At 38.5% G+C, this 16207-nt stretch overlaps 1 protein-coding gene across 1 annotated transcript in view; it reads right to left on the reverse strand.

The window, feature by feature from the left end:
- Positions 1-16207, reverse strand: part of LOC146810320 (cholesterol transporter ABCA5-like) — a 1540893-nt gene that overhangs the window by 1260960 nt on the left and 263726 nt on the right. Inside the window, exons 3-4 of the mRNA XM_085617316.1 lie at positions 3064-3268; positions 659-820 (exon numbers count right to left, since the gene is read on the reverse strand). Of these exons, the coding sequence (XP_085473442.1) occupies positions 659-820; positions 3064-3268 (367 nt within the window). The remainder of the gene's footprint in view (positions 1-658; positions 821-3063; positions 3269-16207) is intronic.

Here is a 16207-nt window from a genome sequence, read left to right on the forward strand (position 1 = left end):
CATTCTCCCATTTGGCGACCAAGACCTGGAACGACCTACCCCTGCACCTCAGAGCCTCGCCATCGCTTCAGCAGTTCAGACAGGACCTCAGAACTTGGATGTACAACCAATAGGAAAACTAGCAACATCATCCGATAGCGCATCGAGACCCTCACGAGTGAAGCATCCTGATTGATTGATCAATACTCAAAATGTGAAAAAACATTTTATCCCCTCTAAAAAGGCAGGCATGACTAGAATATTATAGTTTGGGATATTAGTCGTTTTCAGCTATGCTACAAGCGTACTCTTCTTTCAAGTATGAATCCAAAAAGGTTATTTGCTCAATTTACAAGAAAACAAACTAAAATATTTAATATACATGTTTCTTCTACTTCAGACACTACACAAGGTTAATGATAATAAACAGATTAATTTCAGATGCCACCCTTAAGGCAATCAGCGCTTTAACAACAGCCAATCAAATGACAATTTAGAACAGATAATAGATAGGCCATCAAAACGAGCTCTTAAAATTATCTGTCAAGTGGCTAACAAATGAGACTGGTCAGAATATTGTTTGCAAGCATGACAACAGGAAAAAGATCTGGGTGAAAGCAATATATCATAGGGTACAGCACATGAAAGGACAGTGTCATCAGATATACTTGTAACATACCTCGAGATTCAGTGTAAACAACTGACGCTGGAACAGAATCTGGAAAGAACCTGAGCTGATACGACATGGCATCATTGAAAATAAGACCAACAAATTTTCCTTGATTGGAAATGCTGGCCTCTCGCATATCTTCTTCACTGGCAAATTCCTCTATGAATATGTCTGCAAAAAGAAGACTATGTGATGGAAATGCATTCAACATAAACTATTTGACAGTAATGTTTTGACATACAGCAGGGCTTAGACATACCCAGCAGAAAAAATGGATGGCTTTTGCCTGTGTAGATGGACAGCCACATGTATCACAACATCTCTTTTTATCTGGGTAATCAAGCTAAATTTGCTAAACACAACAGTTACAAAAGGTACTTGACTTTTAGCAGACTGGCAGAAATGGATGAATGAAGACAGATTCAAGACTGTACACATATCTAAACTGTAAACATAACTAGACTGCTCAACTCCACAGACAATGATAAGGCTGTCAAATTATGAAGTTTCTGTTCTGAAGCAATATGGATGCTAAAGGAATGTTTGTAGTTGCTCATTGTCACGTGACATTACTGTAGTTGCTCTCCAGACTGACACTATAAACTAATTACAGTAGAGTGGTTTCTTAGCTTTAGATTCAATGTATAATCCAGACCGGAGCTTCATCAACTGCACTCAATGGAATCAAAACTCCTTCAAATGCGTTTGTTCCAGGAAATGTTTAAAGACAACAAAAATAAAAACACGTTTTGCTTCATTCAGAAAGTGAGAGAAGGTCTAATAAAGTCAGCTCAGCACATGCAGTGTACATGTGGTAGGTGTAATACAACTTCAAAAGGGCAACCACAATTGATGGGTTTAGGAAACCATTTTTGCAAGTCAGGGAAGCTAAGAGCATTGAAAACAAATCCATCATTCACAAGTACAACTCCATTCTGGATCTTATTAACAAAGGGTCCATCCCATGGCTTGGCATGCGGATTTTTACACCATCATGAACAATTTCTTGCTTTCATAAAAAGGACACTATGTTTTTCCTGCTGTGTGAAAATTTACATATGGTCCTTTTTATGAAAGTAAGAAACTGATTTTATATATATGAATAATGATATATATATATATATATATACACACACACACACACATCACCGTACTCCCCTTCTGAGCGAAGAAGAAGAGGCCACACGAGGATTCCTTAGCGAGGCACTTAATTGACAAGCATGTGTGGCATGATGCATTTCGGCGTACTATCGCCTTCTTCAGATGCCGATGCTCTCCGTGTCTCGCATTGACACCATCTTAAAAATTGTCCTCTACACTTCCCATTGGTGAGAATGCTCACCTCCCAAAGTCTTGTATCTGCCCACTAGATGCAGTGTGATAGCAAACTACATCTCCTAGAGTTGGTGCTGCGTGGAGGAATTCTTTTCAACATTGTGCCCGTATCGGCTGGAGCAGTGCAGGGTGTGTGTTCGTTTTCTTTCTTTCTCTCTCTCTCTCTCTCCACAAGAAGACAATCGTGAGACGTTTAGAATACTTTACAGTTTCAGCGTACACAGGATGAACCTTGATTCTTCAGTCTTTCTTATATTCACAGATGTGGGTAAGGCTATCCATAATATAGCAATCTGGTACTCCAGGATCTACCCTCATATTTAATTCACTTTACAGAGTGTTGTTTTGATCAGGTGTGCCAGTTTTTGGTTTCACTTATCCATCCCATCCCTGCTATGCAGATGGTATTATATTTCAAATCTTTGGAGTAGAATGCATTCACAAACGTTAGATGGAGTGTAGCAAAGGTTTTAGACTGTAAGAGTTACCTTTCAACAAAGAGCGTGTTGGAAATATTTTGTTATGGATAACAAACGGGAAGCATTTGGTAGTGAAAACGTATTTATCTACTGATGTAAGAAATGGTGCAACTTTGTAGTTTCAAACGAAAACAACAGTTCCTCACAAGCACGGAGAGCTTTCGGCCCTACATTTCGTCTGGATTACACTACTTGTTAGGAACTGAGTGAACATCAACTCAGACCCACATGGGATACAACACTGCAATCACCTATGGACTATCCCTCATTCTGGCGCAGAGTCCATTAACTGGGTCTAACTTCATATGTAAAACTTACACGTCGATCTTTAAACTAATCCAACCAAAATGTAAATGATTTAATTTGTTGTATCTACCATTATTTAGCTGGGCTAATGTATCCTGGACCATGTAACGGTCTCATCTAGTGGTTAAGAAATGTAAATAAATGAAATCAATGAATATCAAACAGTTCAAAAGTACAGCAGAAAAGTGTACTACATCAGCAAATAACAAAACATGCTTCCCGGTTTACCCCAAAAAATAAGTAGAAGTTTAATAGAAAAGAAAATGGAGAAATAAAGATTCATATTTTACCTACCCCTTGATAAACAGTCAGAGTACATCAAATTCATGATTCTACTAGTCAAGTTGTTCACCGGCATGTACCCGAGAGTGAGGTCCGATGTCAGATATTCATGCAGTGATCCAAGTATCGTGCTGGGCATTGCATTATAATGTTTATTTGGATGCATTAAACTTAGAAACATCAACAAAAGGAGCAAAAATATCGGGAAAAGGATTTCCTGTAAAGAAAAAAGAGAACATGTTAATAAGAGGAAATATGCATTAGCAACTTGCAGTGTATCTGCTGTCAATCTCACTGTAAGCACACAGAACATCCTGTAAACCACATCATGAGAGGGCAGTACACATGAGCCTACTTCACGAGCATCACTGCCGGAAACATCTTTCTAAGCAGAGGACTGATTTTTATAACGGAAGAGCTATTGAGCACTGTCTCTCTCTCTCTCTCTCTAAATATTAAGTACTTTCAATTATGTTTTCAAAGCAAGAGCAGGGCCGGACTGGACTGTCCTACGGGGCAATCTGGCAATACTAGAAGAGCTGGTCTCACAGATGAGCGTATGGGCTATTTTCTGTTTGTTGGTGGATCTTTTTTATGGTCTGGTGGGAAGGTTTTTACTGCTGATTTCTCTGATATCACAAGAACATTGCCTGCAGCAAGCACAAATGCATACAGTCTCTCATATATTTCAAAACATTTATAAAGCGTGTTTTACAAGTTTGTATACTGCGCTGATCTGTCACTGTTTCAGCTATCTGATTCTCTAATGGAGGCCACTTTATTTTGGTGACTAGGACTATTTACTGTCCCAATCAGACTCTGAGCAATAGGCTCAACATCAAACAAAATGATAATTTAAAGTGTAGCGGGTCTATCTCTTACTATCTTAATCTGCAGGAAACTAAAGGTCCTTCTATTTCACAGCTATCTGAATTGACTGACCCTGAAATAATCGCACAGTACCCTCTCATCACCTCTCTTCTTTTCACAACTCTCTACAACCTCTCTAATTTTATGACAAGACAGGAGGCTAGCATTATGCATTACCTTTTATTTACCAACTTCTGAGCAGCACTTTAAAGCTTCTAACATATCTTGATGAAGTCACAAAAACTCCAACATTCTAGGCTTTTCCTCTTTTGTTTGCTGAATCTGAGCAGATAAGTATAATCTTACTTATTTTAAAGATAGTTTTTGGTAAAAGTATGTTATATGTGAGAAAAAATGAATGTAGTAAATAGGAAATGTAGCTAGATTTTGTTACTAGTTGTTTCTAGTTGTTTGTTGTTAGATTAACCCAATTTTCGGGTTATTTATAAAGATTACAATTTTTCTTTATAAGGGTATTTTAGCAGGATTATGTGAAACATTGTTTTAAAAAAAGGATTTGGCAATTAATTTAAAATAAATGTTTTTTAAAATATTTTCTAAATATTCACAAGTAAAGGATGCAACGGTAAAATAGGAAATTAGCATACCGATAAAATTTAAATCTGAAGAAACGCGGATGTGAGCGAGCTGATTCAAACGGTCACTTGAGGTGTATGCAAAACGAGCGTACTGCTTTCTGAATGGTAGACGAGGATCTCGCATTTTTAGTTTGGAAATGGAACAGAAGGACTTGTTTCAAAGGGTAATAGAGCACGTATGAACAACGAAATTCCAGAAGTGTCCAATCCTTTAGGGAAATAGAGCATGAATAGGTTACAAGTGACGTTGTGAGCCCACAACGTGAGGTTGCTAGGAAACAATCTCTGATAGGCGTCAGTTGTTTTTGACAGTTGCGGATCTGAGGGTTTTTTAGTGACAAGAGAAGAAGAGAGTAGGGGAGATAAATAAGAACAAGGGTTTTACAGTAGAAATAATATTTTTACAGAAACATAAAATGTGAAAGACACATTTTAAAGGGATTGAGTTAAAAAAAATAATAAAGAAAGATAATATTTATAAGAAAAGTTTCACATAAGTAAAAAAATAATAATATAAGAAATTAAGATGAGTGAGGAAGCTGGAATTAGCTCAAAGAATGTACAGGAGGAAATTATAAGAAGCTTAATAGAGAAGGGAATAGGGAATAAAGTACAGGAGACAGTGAAAGGTTAGCAAAGGAAGGGAAAATGAAAGTAGATAATGTGGCGGGCAAGGAATTTTGGACGTTATCAGAAGAAGAGGATACACAGAACAGGGGACCTGGTGGAAAATGTTTTAGGAAACAGAAACACAAAAATATAGTGGGAAATATTGCCAGTACAGAGACAAAGAAAGTAAGCTGAAAAAACATAGGAACAGGTTCTAAAGGTGTCCAGAGAGGAACAAATGAGAGGCAGATTGACCCTGCGAATGACAGAGGTGGACATCCATCATGGCCAACAGATATTGAAAGTGAGAATTTGGATGAGTACGCATTAGATCTTGATTATAATGAGGATCAAGATGAGTTCTCTGAATATACTAATTCAAGTACTCAGAATAAAAAAAGGAAATAAGAGATCCTTTTGGACAGTCACTTTTTAACCCAGCATTAATTAGAAACCCAAGAAGTTCAGAATGGTGGCCAATGGAACATGTTTCAGATTATATTAAATTCTGGATTCCAAGGCCATTGAAAAGGAACGCAAGAAACTTAATGAGAGCAGAATGTTTACGACCAGTTATTGACATAAAGGAGACTATAACTACTAATCTAGATCAAGACCTAATAACTTATTTATTTAAATTGGGTCGTGACCCTAGGAAAGGGCTGGAAAGATCGCTTAAACAATGCAAAGATATAGTTTTGGATATATTAGGACCAGTGGCAAGGTTATTTGACATGATAGAGGAATCATACTTGAATGGAACAGAACTTGATTTAGAACTATTAAAAGGTTGGAGCCAAAGGGCCGTGTGTTTCATTGGAAACGCAAATGCAAGTCTCATAGTGGAAAGACCTAAGGCAGTTTTATTCAGGATCAGTCATAAATTGGGAGATTTTGCAAAGAAGGAGAGCAGTGAGGAGTCAAAAGGACTCCTATTCAGGGATGGACTGTTAAGTCTTTAGGGAAACACGTTCATACGTTTACTTCTCTAGATAAAGCACATGGATCTATGCAAAGAGTTTTTGGAAGTGTAAGTTTATGTGGCAGGGCCGGAAGGCGGAGTCAGACTTTCAGCTGACCATATTTCAGAGCCCCATATTATCAAGGAGGAGGAAGATTGAAAGGAAGGAGTAGTTTCAGAGGAAACATGTATCAAAGTTCCTTCTATCCTCAAAGAGGACGTGGAGAAAGGAGCAGATCAGGTCGTGGAAGATCAAGCTTTCAGTCAGAAGGACAGACAAATCAAGATGAGTATGAGAGATACTTTTGTTTTACCCTGAGAAATTCAGGAGGGAGGCTGCGATTATTTCAGAAAAGATGGAAAGAGATAACAGGAGATTTATGGGTTTTGGAAACAGTGAAAGGTTTCAAGGTAGATTTTGTATCGCTACCAATACAAGAGAGAGTACAAAGAGATATATTCCTTCAAAAAGAGGTTCAAGATATTTTTGGAAAGGAGATAAAAGATTTGTTGGGAAAGCAGGTAATAATAAGTCAGAGGAAAGAAAAGGGTATGTAAGTACCCTTTTTGTTGTGGAAAAAAAGGACAGGGGTTGGACATCTGTCATAAATCTGAGGAATTTAAATCAGTATGTGGTTTACAAATATATCAAGGTGGAGGGTATCCATCTGTCAAGAGACATCCTGATGGACAACGATTGGATGATGTAAATAAATTTGAAGGATGCGGATTTTACTATTCCGATTGCAGAAGAAAGCCAGAAATATCTTCAGTTCAGATGGAAGGGACAACTATTTCAGTTTGTTTGTCTCCCCTTCGGGTTATCTTCGCCCCCTTGGGGTTTTTCAAAGGTGATGACACTGGTCGTGGGTTTCTTGAGAGAAAGAGTGGCTTGAATATGGATTTTTTCAGACAACATACTTATCAAGAATGGAGAGGTAAAACTTTACTGGAACACAGTGTCTTGGTTCAGGGTTTGCTGAGAGACTTAGGGTTTGTGATACATTCAGACAAATCTATTTTGGTACCAGCACAGAGGATGGAGTTTTTAGGTTTTGTGGTGGACACAGTAAAGAAACAGTTGGAGTTAATGGAGAGGAATATTGTCTTAATAAACAAAGAGAGGTGAGATGTTTATTATGAAAACAGGAGGTAACTTTAAGACAATTAGCGAGAGTGATAGGTCTTTTATTATCATCGATTCAGGCTATTTTTCCGGGCCCATTGCATTACAGGGCATTACAGAGGGTAAAAGGTGCGAGTTTAAAAAAAGGTCTTTGGTACGGAGACAAAGTGAGATTGGATGTAGAAGCGAAGGAAGAGTTGAACTGGTGGCTAGAAAATGTGCAAGCATGGAATGGCCGAGCAATTTTTGAGTCGAGTGCGGATTATGTACTAGAGACAGATGCGAGCAGTTTAGGCTGGGGTGCGAGGTTAGAGTCTCAAGAAACAGGAGGACGATGGAACTTGAAAGAAAGAGAAGATCACATATATTGTTTGGAACTGAAAGCAGGAGTTTTGGCGGTTCGCAGTTTGAGGGAGTAAATTCAGAGAAGAACAGTTTTATTAAAGATGGACAATATCTCGGCAGAGACTTACATAAACAAGTTGGGGGGAAGCAGGTCAAAGAGATTAGCAGATTTGGCTAAAGATATCTGGAAGTTTTGCATGGATCACAAGATAAACATAACAGTTCAATATCTACCAGGAAGAGAAAACATGGTAGCAGATTGGAAATCTCGTTTTTTGAAGGATTACGGCGATTGGAAACTGAATCCTTTGATTTTCAAAAAGATACAGGAAACTTTCGGACATTTGAAGGTAGACTTGTTTGCGTCAAGGTTAACAAATCAGTTGGAGAATTATGTGAATTGGAGACCAGATCTGGGAGCAATGTTTGTGGACTCTTTTAGTCTAGATTGGAAAGGTATGAGAGATTATGCTTTTCCCCCATTCTCAATGATAATTAGAGTTTTAGCGCAGGTGAAGAGACAAGTTTGCAGACTAGTTTTAGTAACTCCATTCTGGACAACGCAAGCTTGGTATCCATCTCTGCTGGAGTTAGCGGTGAAAGACCCAATTTTAATAGTAGCGGAGGAAGGTCTTTTGGAGGTTGTAGACGGATGAGAAAATCCGTTAGTGGAGTCAGCAGTGCTCAACCTTCTAGTTTGGAGAATTTCAGGAAATCAGATAGATTCGTGGAGCTATTAGGAGAGGCTTCAGAATTATTGTATGAATCATGGGAACCAGAAACTAGGAAAAGGTGTGCAAGCGCTTGGAAAGTGTGGGTATGTTGGTGCATGGCAAGGGATTTGGATCCTGTTGAAGTGGATGAAATTATGATTGCTAATTTCCTGGCATATCTTTACAAGAAAGAACTAAGTTATAGTACAGTAAATTGTTATAGGTCAGCTACAGCAGCTGGACATTGTCTGCTGATTGATTAAGTTGCTGTAGGTAAAGGACAATTGGTTTGTAGAATTATTAAAGGAATTCGTTTGAAAAAATCTGCAGGTTCAAGGTATGGTTTGGAAACTTTTTGAAGGATGGCAGTGTAATAGGTTTTTGAGTCTCAAACATTTAACTTGAAAGTTAACTACATTATTATGTATGATTTATTTTAGAAGGGTTTCAGACGTGAAAGCCTTGGATATTTCTGGCAGATTCTTTCATCCAGAGGGTGTGTTTTATTAAATTAAAAGGAGAACAAAGACAATGTCAGAAAGGATTTTTTATCCTCGATTTGATAGTCATCCTAAATTGTGTGTAGAAAGATGTTTAAGAGAGTATCAGTGTAGAGTAAGTGAAATTAGGTGTATGGAGGTAGATAAGTTATTGATTTCATATGCAAAACTGCATAAACCAGTTTCTTCAGCAAGTACTGCAAGATGGGTTAAGGATACTATGAGTGAATCTGGTGTGAATTTAAAGAAGTTCAAAGTTCATTCTCTACGTGGAGCTATGGCTTCAAAAACATACATCTTTTGAGCGAGTTTAAGCGAGATTCTGAAAGCAGCATATTGGTCAAATGACAAGGTGTTTAGAGATTTGTATTTTAGACCAGCTGAACATGTATCGGAAAAAGTTCTATAAGACTTTAAACATGCATAATGCTAGCCTCCTGTCTTGTCATAAAGGGCCATATGTAGGTAGGGACCCATTTACCACTTCATAAATACCGAATTTTACCGATTCGGTATTTATGAAGTGGTAAATGATATGTAGGTAATGAGTCGGTATTATTTACCGATTCGGTAAAAGTCGGTAATTACCGAATCGGTATTTACCGATTCGGTAATGAGGCATACCTTCCCATTAATGGGAAGGTATGCCTCATTACCGAATCGGTAAATACCGATTCGGTAATTAGGGGAACACATGCAAGGGTGGCAGGGTGTCACATTGACACCCTGTTGCACCCCTGAGACGGCCATGTGTGCACATGTGGCACACATACATGCCCTAAGGGCATGTATGTCTGCCACATTGCACACGTCTAAGCGCTTTAAAACGCTTAAACACATCCATTCATTATTTACCACCAACTAATAGTTGGTGGTAAATACCGACTCCAAAACACACACACACACTCCCCCTACATCTCATTTCTGTATTCGGAATTTACCGAATCGGTAAAATTACCGATTCGGTAATTTTACCGATTCGGTAAATTACCGAATGCAGAAATGAGCCCCCTACATCTCAAAAGCCAAAATACCGGTCGGTAACGGTATAATTACCGAAAATCGGCCGTTACCGACCGGTATTCGGCTACCTACATGAGGCCCAAAATGTCGATTCTCAGAGGGTAAATGCATGGAGAATCATGGTTTTATTAAAGACATGGAGGATAACATTATCCCACCCTCCCTAACACTTCTGATGGGAAAGGAGGGCTAGAATATATATATTTAAAACATATATATTTCAGTAGTATGTTAAGAAGGAGATTTAAGATTAATGTTGCTTGGAGTTATAGGAATAAGCAATATGTTCAAAAGGGTTGATTTTATTTGTTGCAGATGCTCAATAGAAGAGTCATGGAAAGAATGGAGAAAAGAAGAAAAGAGGTTTTTGGGAAAATAGAGAAGAAACAAAAGAGGAAGAGCCTAGAATGTTGGAGGCTTATGTTATGTTGAATGTTCTAAGTTTTTGTGACTTCATCGAGATATGTTAGAAGCTTTGAAGTGCTGCTCAGAAGTTGGTAAATAAAAGGTAATGGATAATGCTAGCCTCCTTGTCTTTAATAAAATCACGATTCTCTATGCACTTACCCTCTGAGAATCGACATTTGCCACCCTTTTTCGTTTTTCATTTCTACACCTCTGTTCTGACCAACTCTATTTCCTCCAACCCATCTCAATTTAGATGTTGCTAGATGTTACTTTCGTAAATAGGTTGTCGTTTCTCTACTACCATTTCAATGTAATTCAAGACCACTGGCATAACGTAGAGCGCATCTAGCAGGGTACGTAAAATGTGAAATTCATTAAATAAATAACTGTGTATCATAATCAAGCCAAACAAAATCCAAGTGCTCTCACCAGAGCATAATGAAAAAAAGATTTAGCAAACACTGACAACTCATCTAGTGATAAGTGTTTAAAAGGCCCCACTCTAGTGAGTCAGTTTTTGGTGGAATGGAATTCAACTCAGACTCAACACCACAGGCCGATTGATCCTGTGCCCAGTTTTTCTAGGTGAAGGAAACCAGTAATTTCGATGGGTTGAATCGCATAAGGTAGCCAAGCCTCATACCCCGTACGCCGATAACATTTTTCTTTGGATGGGTGAGCATACAATCCTTTCCCCTGCTAAAACTTTATTTTCCCTTTACCCTCCCTCCTGTGCCCTGCAAGTCTTCCTCCTTCCATCTCTCCAGCACAGGAAAACCACTTCACAAGGTTACCAGCTACTCAGAGTAAGTGGTAAATGTGAGTATTAAACCCCTCGGAATAGGCAATATCGTGCAGAATTTCTCACTGAAATTCTGTGTCCAGAGTTATTCTCCATTCTGAGGGATATAACTCATAATAGGTGGAATCCCTTGGGGAGATAATTCTGGCTGCTGGGAATCTCAATAATCTAACAATACGAGAGAGTACAGCAACCACAACTTTAAAGGCACTATGGATCTTAGTGCTCCAGAAGAGGATCTCTTGGATGATTGACATTTCTGACAAAAGCTATATGAAAACTATTAAGCCCAATGAACTAGATTCACGAAGCAACTGTATATCTCCAGACATGTAAAGTTATAGCTGTTCACCTGTGCATTTGTTTTTTCCTAACCCTTACGTTCTTTAGCCTCTTATTTTTGAAGAATCTGCATCCAATGGGTTATGGAATTAAATAGTTTTTACCTATTGCGCCTCACGTCCACACACTAATCTATTGTGTGTGTGTGTGTGTGTAACAGCCTAAGCCTAACTTTTACAAGAGTCTCATCCTGCACCTGTACTAGACCTGGAGGGGTGCCCCAAGCGTGCCCTTAGTAGCAGCAGAAAACTACTGCCCCTGTTACACGTTCATACCAATAGCGCAGTGGTGGCAGCATACTGTGTTTTGTAGTGATCTTAGTGTGACCAGACTTTCACTTGCACCACAAGAGAATGAGCCTACAGGTACACTAGTATACATTTCTGCTACTAACCATGATTGCAGAATCCTAGCGCAGAGGCCAATTCGCATGGATGAATGCATGTTGTGTGTAAGAAGTGAGTTACACACAACATGAGTGCCAGAGTGAACCATAGTGACACAGCCCTGTGGGTTCCCTTTTGAAGCTCCCTGGCCAGTTCATGTGCACAAGAGGGAGGTGAAGTTGCTTTCCCAGACAGCGGAAGTGCATTGCTGACATTCCTGAGAATGGAGGGAGGGAATCCAGACAATGAAGTGTGGAAAAAAGACACCGGCTTCCTTAGAAATTTGATTAGGTCTAGGTAGTTCTCCTGAAACTGCCATTTGGTGGATGGTAGCAGTGAAGTGTGACTACTGTTCCTCTCGTTAGAGTATGATGCATCCTTTTAGAAATGGGTTGTTTTTTAAGCGAGCTATTTTGAGGGCTGGTAGCGCAAATCCCAAGTCTGTTATAAGAAGTCCGTACCCGAGCACACATATAATATCAGATACTGACAATATATAACAGGACAATTTCGTAGTTGTTGCACTTTAATTTTCTTTCTTCCATTGGTCAAGCCAACGCGTGTTTCGTCACCCGGGAGTGCCTGCGACTTCCTCAGGGCTGGAAGAATAAGTACAGAACTTGCTTGTAATGTATACATCTCTGAAAGAGCATTAAAATGAGATACAAGTGGAGCCCACAATATATAAAAAGATATATACCAAAACAATAAACCAAAGTCCAGTGGACAAGGTGTGGTTGCTGATGAATTTTAAAACAGGCCCACATTGCTGATGCGGAGTGTAAGGAAATATGTATGAGAATCAACATGAGTCTCCGTGACAGTGAGGAACTAGTGCTCATAACCTTAATCCATAATTTGCACCAGTGCAGTGAAGGTAAACAAATAAAAGTTGGTGATTGTGCACATTCACATTACTTAAATGGTGTCAATGTGCATCTAAGATCCAGGATGACACGTACCTAATAGGTATGAAGTGATGAAGATTTCAACCTAAAATAACGAGGGAGCGAATAAGTGAATGAAATATTACTCCAGTATAATAATAACATATGCAAGAGGAAGTTATAAAATAATATAACTACCTTGAGACCGGTTATAATTCCGTCCCGGCCAAAAGGGCAGGGAATAAAACTGGGTCCGTCTTGATAAGACCCCACAACAAACTATCGTAGCTAGCTCTAGTTCCACTTCTCTGGATACAATACCCTCCAGCGGGAGTGAAGCAGAATCACTATCATCCATTAATAACACTGATAACCGTTTTTTACGGGAAGTAAAGAGAGTGAAAAGAGGAAACAGGGATCAGCCTCGACGCCAGGATACCATACAAAAAAGACCAGGAGGGTTAAGAGAGGAGGTTCGGGTAGAAGAAAAGACAAGTATGAAACTGAGATCATCAGACAAAAGGAATTAGTGACAAGTCAATGTAAGGGAGTTGAGGTCATAAATTTGAGTGTGGTAATACTAACAAGTGATATGACCACCCTACTGGAAAAGGGTATGGGCTTTTGTCCAAAAAATCATGGTGACATTTGCAACTCAATGATAGACCTGTTTAAATTTGTAAGAAATTTAAAACTGAAAAAATATTTGGCAAGCATGCGGACAATGATTAAAGCAGTGAAAACATACCCTAATGATGTTTTTCCTGATTTAACAACTATACAAGACATCAGAGATGCAGAATTACTTCTCTCAATAACTGATGATGATCGTGATCACGTGTATTGAAGAACTACTTATGGATCATGAAATAGAAACAGACTATAGCGTCTCTAGTGGACTTAAGCGCAAATCTGGTTGGACACCGACACTAGCTAGTGACAATAATATCGATGTGTTTCATAAATTAGTAACTAGAGACCTGAACAAACTGCTGGAGCCTAAAATTAAATCGAATAGGCATAACAGAGACAACCTAACAGTGAAAGAACGATAGACCCTACAAGAACTAGCACATATGAAAAATATTACCATCAGGGAAGTGGACAAGGGGGATCATATTGTGATCATGAATACTCAGGATAATATCACAATTAGATGACCCCACCTGTTACACAAAACTTAAGGATAATCCCATTAACTCACTCAAGGTCAGAATAAATACTCTTCTGGTTGAGTGGCGTAATAAGGATTTAATTGATCATGATGAGTACTTATATATTAAAGTTGACAGACCAAGGTTTCCTTGTATCTATACCTTACCAAAAGTCCATAAAAATTAACAATTTCCACCAGGTCAGCCTATCATTTCGAGCATAGGGGGACCGACCGAAAATCTGTCCCACTATGTGGATTTATTCTTACAACCACTAGTCAAATATCTTCCTTCCTTTGTGTGCGATACCAAGCATATCTTAAGCATACTTGCAGATGTGGTCTGGGAAGATGGCATGATTTTGGCAACACTAGATGTGACATCTCTGTACACATGTATTAGACAATATTTGGGAATCAAAGCTACAGAGAAATTTTTAAATAGCAGACCAGCAAAACAATGGGAACATGTGGAAATGCTGCTGACAATGATTAAACTCATTCTCACTAATAACGTCTTTATATTTGAACAACAATGGTACAGACAGACCCACGGAGTTGCTATGGGCTCCAGATTCTCTCCTTCGTACACCAATCTTTTTATGGGTTGGTTTGAGGAGGAGTGGATCTGGGGCCCAAAAGGGACTAACTGGTGCAACTCCATTATTTATTGGGGAAGATACATTGACGACTGTATCTTGATCTGATCTGGCCTGGTATAATGGACAACCTCAAATTGTTCTGTGACTTTCTGAATTACATCTAATTGTAGTCACAAAGAAATAGAATTTCAGGATGTAGCACTATACATTGAAAACAATCAAATTCATAGCAGACTACATCGTAAGCCCACCTTATGTAATGCACTGTTACATGCAGATAGTGCTCATCCTAAACATCAAAAAGAATCTATTCCCTATGGAGAACTAGTAAGGGCTAGAAGAAATTGTAGTGATGAAGCTAACTTCAAAACCTGTGTGGGTAACATGAAACAACGTTTCATAGCCAGAGGATATAACAGACTAACAATTGATAAGGCAGAAAACAGGATACTGACAACAAATGGAGCGGAGACACTGACAGACAAATCAGTTACAACTACACGACCTCAGGCACTCAGAATGGTGACGGATTACAATGAGATATCCTTGGAACTAAGAAATAGTATGAAACGCCACTGGCACATACTAAGAGCGGACAAAAATCTAGAAGATCAGATAGCGGACGTTCCTGTGATTACTTACAGGAGGGGTCAAACTATTAGATCACTATTAAGTTTAAGCTATCCAAAACACAAACCTGTGGATTATCTCAGAGATGTATGGGTTTCCATAAATGTGGTAGCTGTAGGGTTTGTGATAAAGCCATGGATAAAAAGAAGGAATTCACAAATCCAATGGGTAGACGTTTCACAATCAGACAAATGATAAACTGCAATAGCAAATTTGTTATATATATGCTTAAATGCAAATGCAACAAATTTTATATAGGCAGTACGATCCGGCCGTTAAAGGAACGGATCAATTAACATGGACGAGCCATCAAATATAAGGATACAAGGTATCCCACTGTAGTATACCTAAATGAATGTAATGCACAAGACACTTATAAAACATTTACCTTCTGTGGGATTGAGAAGATCGAGACGGACACCAGGGGTGGCAACAAAGAGCTACGGTTGAGACGTAGAGTGGCAATGTGGATCATGAAAATGAGAGCAGTTGACCACGGCCTCAATTTAGATCATGAGCTACACTATTTTCTGGGTGATTGAATATATTTACCTGTCTCTGCCATATATAGCGATTCATTGAATTTAGTATGTCATCCATACAATCAAGCTGGAATTTGAACTATTCTTATACAACCCATGACATATTAGTAGTTCGCCTTTCATGTAGAGACCACCCTACATCTAACTAATAATAATTGATTTTGGATCGAAACTCTTTTGTGTAAAATGTTATGTTTCTCTCAAGTTTACCAGACAACATATGATTAATACTGATGTATTGTATTCCGCTGTTTGTTAGGATAATTCTTCTTATACTATATACTTTTGTATATTGACACATATACTTTCATGATATGCCTTGCATTGTTCGCAATACTAAGCAATTCTTTATATCTTAGTATATGTATTTTAGGGTGTTTGCCCGTTTTGGCTATACCTTTTCACTGGTGACCACACTGCTGAAACAGAGTGATGACTTAGCACCACTTATATTCAAATATTAATGATTGAGTGATATAGGGACACTTTCACTCTGATATGTAAGGACATTGCTGTTATCACTATTAATGCACTCTATGATAAGGAGAATATTATTCACGTTCATTCTGTTCTTCATAATTATTATTCACCTAATATTTTATTCTGATTTGGGAGAATACAGAATACGATAACTATTTTGCTACTAAATTATTGGATT

Source organism: Triturus cristatus, chromosome 7 (genome assembly GCF_964204655.1).
Source record: "Triturus cristatus chromosome 7, aTriCri1.1, whole genome shotgun sequence".
NCBI lineage: Eukaryota > Metazoa > Chordata > Amphibia > Caudata > Salamandridae > Triturus > Triturus cristatus.